The 5856-nt window shown below is 39.7% G+C and overlaps 1 protein-coding gene across 1 annotated transcript; it reads left to right on the forward strand.

Moving 5' to 3' along the window:
- The first annotated feature begins 1560 nt into the window (after nt 1-1560).
- Nucleotides 1561-5658, forward strand: LOC135220490 (actin-3-like). The gene is made up of 3 exons (XM_064257625.1): nt 1561-1695; nt 3211-3357; nt 4508-5658. Exons 2-3 carry the CDS (start codon nt 3232-3234, stop codon nt 5510-5512), a joined length of 1131 nt encoding a protein of 376 aa, XP_064113695.1. The 5' UTR covers nt 1561-1695; nt 3211-3231; the 3' UTR covers nt 5513-5658.
- The last annotated feature ends 198 nt before the right edge of the window (nt 5659-5856 follow it).

Genomic DNA, 5856 nt, shown 5'->3' on the forward strand with positions numbered 1-5856 from the left:
AAACCTGAACATAAGGCAGATGTCTTTTGTATTTCCACACATGGAAATATGATTTAATGCACTTTATTGCCCTTAAGACAGATATAAAACCTGAACTTTTTCACCAGGGGCAGGAAAAAATCTAGCGCATGTCAGTTGCACCCAAAGCAATTTTGCTTTCATTTCTCTGTTCCCACTCTTTGTGCAAATGAAACCTCCAATACATCGTCGGTCTACCTATGTCATACTTCAAAAACAGTACCATATATTTTTTCTACTTCCTTTTTTAACGTAGCTAATCTTAACGTATTGCCAAACTGCGATTGTTTTGAACATCGCTGTACTTTCGTCTTACATGATGTCGGTAAAACAGTCAGTGCGCCATAGCTCTCAGAATGTAGAGCGCAGGAAATGCATGATTAAGAACTGATGACTTCTCCGCTTGTCTGTTTCGTTACCTTATCTGACTCCCTTCCGGCCGCTTATCGGGAGTGCTGATTCTTGGGCGTCAGTTCACGTGTAGTACGTTATGATATTATGTTAAGGTTCTTTAAACATTAGCTTTTCTATAGTTTTCATAATGAAATTGGGTCGAAAAATGACCCAGATATTTTTTATCAGTATTCAATATCATTGTAATTACTGAACAATATATTGCAATTGTGATAAAAAATAATGATGAACATTCTAACAGCCTTTTTTCATAAATCATTGCAGTTTTAAATACCTGAATTGTTAATGGATATTTTAAGTTATTAGTCAAAATTATGATAGACTTATTATAGGGCTAATGGCCACAGCCAGGGATATACTGAATAAAATTATTCCTTGCTTAAAACTTCTTGACTAGAGAGAGAGAGAGAGAGAGAGAGAGAGAGAGAGATTTACTTCATCACCTTCTATGTTAAATACTATATAAATATTTTGAACGTTCATAAACATTTAGAAGGATCAGTCTACAGCTTAGGCTAAGCCCCTGTTTCCAAAACATTTAGTTCACTAAAGATACATTTTCTTTAACATCATTAGAATTTATCATGTAAAATACATTCGTCTACAGGCCGAATGATTTTCATTTATCAATTCCTAATAAGTATTTTGATCCATTCTGGTTAAATAAGTTTTGGCATTAAAACTGAGACCGATTTTATCTAAGAATATTCCGACAAACCACAACATCATCGATATATTTTGTTGGATAGAAAATCTTACATGTTAATGTTTCAGTAGAAGATTTTATTTTTATTGAATTCTATTTCAAATTTGTGTTATAATGAAACCCGTCGTAAAATTATCTAATTGACTAATACCGCTTGCGTAAAGATCCCACGAAATCGGTTTATCTAGTCGATAACAAAACCTCCGGTGTTCGCCCTGATCCCATCCTATTTGATAGACGCCCACAGCGATAGCAATCTGTAGGCTGACAATCGTCTAAAATTCACTTGTTTTCATGTTTAGTTTTATGTTGATATGTAAACACTCTCTGACGTCAGATAGAAGCTCGAATATCAGTATAGTCAATAAACTAACGCTTAGTTTCTGCAGTGCGCCGAATCACAATGTAAGCATTGCTAGATAAGGCAAACAATAAACTAACCGGTGTGACGTAGGCCGATATAGTATATAAAGGTTTCGTCAGGTGCAAGACTAGTGAGAATACCCTTGGTAGCAGAAGCCTGAGCATTCACTCTCATCCTCTTGAAAGCTAAAACAGTAAGTTTTCATTTTTCCTTCTTCTTTTTTTCAATGCATGTGTCCTTCGTTGCATATCACCGGTCTAGACTGATTGATTTCAAGTCAAGTAGTCAGTGTGAATGATATTTTTGCTCATGGGATTTTGCGTATAAAATAGACCTTGGGAAAGATCGTGGGGAATTGGATACAGTGCGTCTAATATGCTATATGTCTATTGTTTTTATCAGAGATGTATTCCAGTGACATACATACATACATACATACACACATACATACACTGTTTCATATCCTCGGGTACATCTACACGTATACACATCGCGATTTATTCTGATGCTGAGCATATATACACATACATGTATACTTACAGCACTTTTGTATACAGCATTATCTATAACAGACAGAACTGGAGATATAGTATTAATTAAACTATAGATTATGGATAAGCTTTTATAGTCCCGCATCTATGTAAACAAATCAAGATTATTAACGCTCACGCAAAATCAACAAGTTTTATAGACTTCTGTAGAAAATGAAAACCCTGTCAGTGCAGTAGTGAAGAAAAATAGACAATTGAAATAGAAAGTGCGCTATTATCATGAAGTGTTTGCCCTACCACCTACTACTAGTACGACTACGTAAAATAGTAGATTCACATCAACCGTGCATCTGATGTCTAGGCCCGTCACTTACGACGCCCCTGATTGGCTGTTGATAAGGCAATCATAGGGCTGGAAACTCTCAGTCCCTCTCGAGAGTTCACATAGGCAGGATTTATGTTCCGGCTCCCCTGAGCGATACTTTTGAAAGACGTATTCCTCAGGAGAGGTGGACCATACGTTCTGACTTTGTGAACTCTCTCGAGAGGGTGACAATTTCCTGCCCTGTGATTGGCCTTATCTATGAGGAGCGTCGTAAGGGACTGGCCTAGACATCAGATGCACGGCTGATATGAATCTACTATAGTACGACAAAATATTGCATTCGGTTTTGATTAGAAGGAAGTTAAATGTTACAGTTTAATTTGTAAGTTGATGTGTTTTCCTTTTTCCTTTTTTCCTTTTTTTAAGATTTAACGCTATTTTCCTCTTTGTTCGGCCATTATTTTCATGTGATATTCCACATTTAAAGCAACCAAAAGGCAGTTGTTATCAGTAAATAACTGCTATGATATATTACAGTAAGACCGTGAATCCAGGGATTTCAATAAATCCCTGAAATGTTCAGGGAATTCGCGAAATCGCTCATTCACTCAGGGACATTATTGATCCCTGAGGGGCTAGTACCAAAAAGGGCGAAACAGTGATTCATCCACAGTGTTTCGCCGTTTATGTACTAGTCCCTGGGGATCAAGTGCAATTAGGGATATCTGATCCCCGAGGGGCTAGTACTAAGCACGGCAAAACACATTTGATCCCCCGAGGGGCTAGTACTAAGAACGAAAGAATTTCAGGGACTTCGTGAAATCCCTGGTTTCACAGTCTTACTGCAACATCTATACCGACTAACGTTCACCTTTTGTTCCATCTTTTGCAGGAATAATCTTAACTTTCCAAAATGTGCGACGACGAAGTCGCAGCCCTGGTCGTGGACAACGGATCCGGAATGTGCAAAGCTGGGTTCGCCGGGGACGACGCCCCCCGGGCTGTCTTTCCCTCCATCGTCGGAAGACCTCGCCATCAGGTAAGCGTCGCAAGAGAGTCCCAGAGTGTCAAGCAGAAAGGTCTCTACTGATCAGCTTGTTCATCAGCATCCGTAACTTTATGATCACTTAAAGTTAGTTTCTTATACTCCCAGATGCTTAAGTAATTTCTTAAGTTTGATTCGTTACATTGATTTCATTTTTTTTTACTTCTATTTCCCCTCTTTTCCTTGAAATTAGTGTTGTTTTTAATTATATTCCATCCAAAATGAGTGATTTTGGTTGAAACTCAATTTTTGAAAAATGTATCATAGTTCTATATTATTTAATCAGATCTTCCCTTTTTACAAACATTTCATTTCACTAGGTGACACAGCGTTATAACCAAAAAGCTTTGGAAACCTAATATCTTCTGACAAGCCTTTCTCTTACCAACAAAAAGAATAATAATGTATATTTTGCACGCTATCTAGGGATTACAGGCAACCACGTTGGAAAAACACGTTCAATGACCTTCAGAGAAACCACAGACTTCCATCAAGCCTTTTGTGAAATAAAATTTAAAATTATGGGTTCATGTTCACACAAAAACGTTTCAACAAGTATGTAAAATCAGAATATTTCATAGCACAAAATATTGCCTTTCCTCAACATCACATTTTGATTGATATTTTCACACAGACTTATAGAATGTATATATTATAAAATTTTAAACAACTACTCTAGCACAGAATACTGACCACTATGACATAATGTCCTCATGGAGTTCCAATACTTTCTCTTTATGGCCCCGCCCCCTCCCTTTTTTTTATCAAAAACTCTTATTTTCTTCTCTTGCTAAACTGGTGGACCTTCAGTAGACAGTCATTTTTTTCATGCTTTCAGACTTTAACCTCAGCCGCACATACTTTTCCATTCAAACCACCTGCCACAATCGACTTCCTACTCAATTTAAGTCTAACTGGCTGCGTTTCGTTTCAGTGTTATCCATTTTTCAGCTGAACTTGCTATTAGCTATTATAACTTTATTCCCAGCTGCTGCAGTTTCCCTGCAATAAACTCATACTGTTTCAAATGGAATCGAAGCCCTCAGGATGCTAATATAGCCTTTATTTTTCTCTTATTAGGTAGGGCTGGCACCCAGAAACACCTGAAAAGAATTTAAGAAATTTCTCTTTACTAATCTTTCAGGGCGTGATGGTAGGAATGGGTCAGAAGGACTCCTACGTGGGCGACGAAGCCCAGAGCAAGAGAGGAATCCTCACCCTCAAATACCCCATCGAGCATGGCATCGTCTCCAACTGGGACGACATGGAGAAGATCTGGCATCACACCTTCTACAACGAACTCCGTGTTGCCCCAGAGGAACATCCAGTGCTCCTCACAGAGGCTCCCCTGAACCCTAAGGCCAACCGTGAAAAGATGACGCAAATCATGTTTGAGACCTTCAACACACCTGCCATGTACGTCTCCATCCAGGCCGTACTCTCTCTGTACGCCTCTGGTCGTACCACAGGTATCGTCATGGACTCAGGTGATGGTGTATCCCACACTGTCCCAATCTACGAAGGGTATGCCTTACCTCACGCCATCCTTCGTCTTGACCTGGCTGGTCGTGACCTCACGGACTACCTCATGAAGATCTTGACGGAGCGAGGTTACACCTTCACCACAACTGCCGAGAGAGAAATCGTGAGAGACATTAAGGAAAAACTCTGTTATGTTACCCTCGACTTTGACGAGGAAATGGCCACAGCTGCACAGTCGTCCTCCCTTGAAAAATCCTATGAGCTTCCTGACGGCCAGGTCATTACTGTTGGAAACGAGAGGTTCCGTTGCCCCGAGGCACTATTCCAGCCAGCTTTCTTAGGAATGGAAAATAGTGGAATTCATGAGACAACCTACACCTCCATCATGAAGTGTGACGTCGACATCAGAAAAGACCTCTATTCGAACACCGTCCTGTCTGGGGGCACCACCATGTACCCAGGCATCGCCGACAGGATGCAGAAGGAGATGACGTCCTTGGCTCCCTCTACGATGAAGATCAAGATCATCGCTCCACCCGAGAGGAAATACTCCGTCTGGATTGGAGGCTCCATCTTGGCCTCTCTCTCCACCTTCCAGCAGATGTGGATCAGCAAACAGGAGTACGACGAGGCTGGTCCTTCGATCGTCCACAGGAAGTGTTTCTAAGTAAACCAGATTAACCTCTACAATTACAATCTGTGTAATTTACTGAGAAAGATTTTAAGTGATGCATGAACACAAAGATCTACCCTAGGCCAACTTCTTAGACTCAAGTAAAGCATTAAGTGAACTTTAAGCCAATTTGGCTACTGAAAACCTAGACAGCGCTTTCATCACTGCACTTCATATCATTACGGTCTGAATTCAGACGAGATCAGCTGCCATGTTATCCATATTACTTGGGTTTGAGAATGTCTGTTAAAGTAAGTCAAATAACCCAGTTGCCTAATTTATAAGTTACTAGGTTTAGTAACGTCTGTGACGTTTTCTTATATACCAAAGATATTCTA

Source organism: Macrobrachium nipponense, chromosome 2 (assembly GCF_015104395.2).
Source record: "Macrobrachium nipponense isolate FS-2020 chromosome 2, ASM1510439v2, whole genome shotgun sequence".
Taxonomy (NCBI): Eukaryota; Metazoa; Arthropoda; class Malacostraca; order Decapoda; family Palaemonidae; genus Macrobrachium; species Macrobrachium nipponense.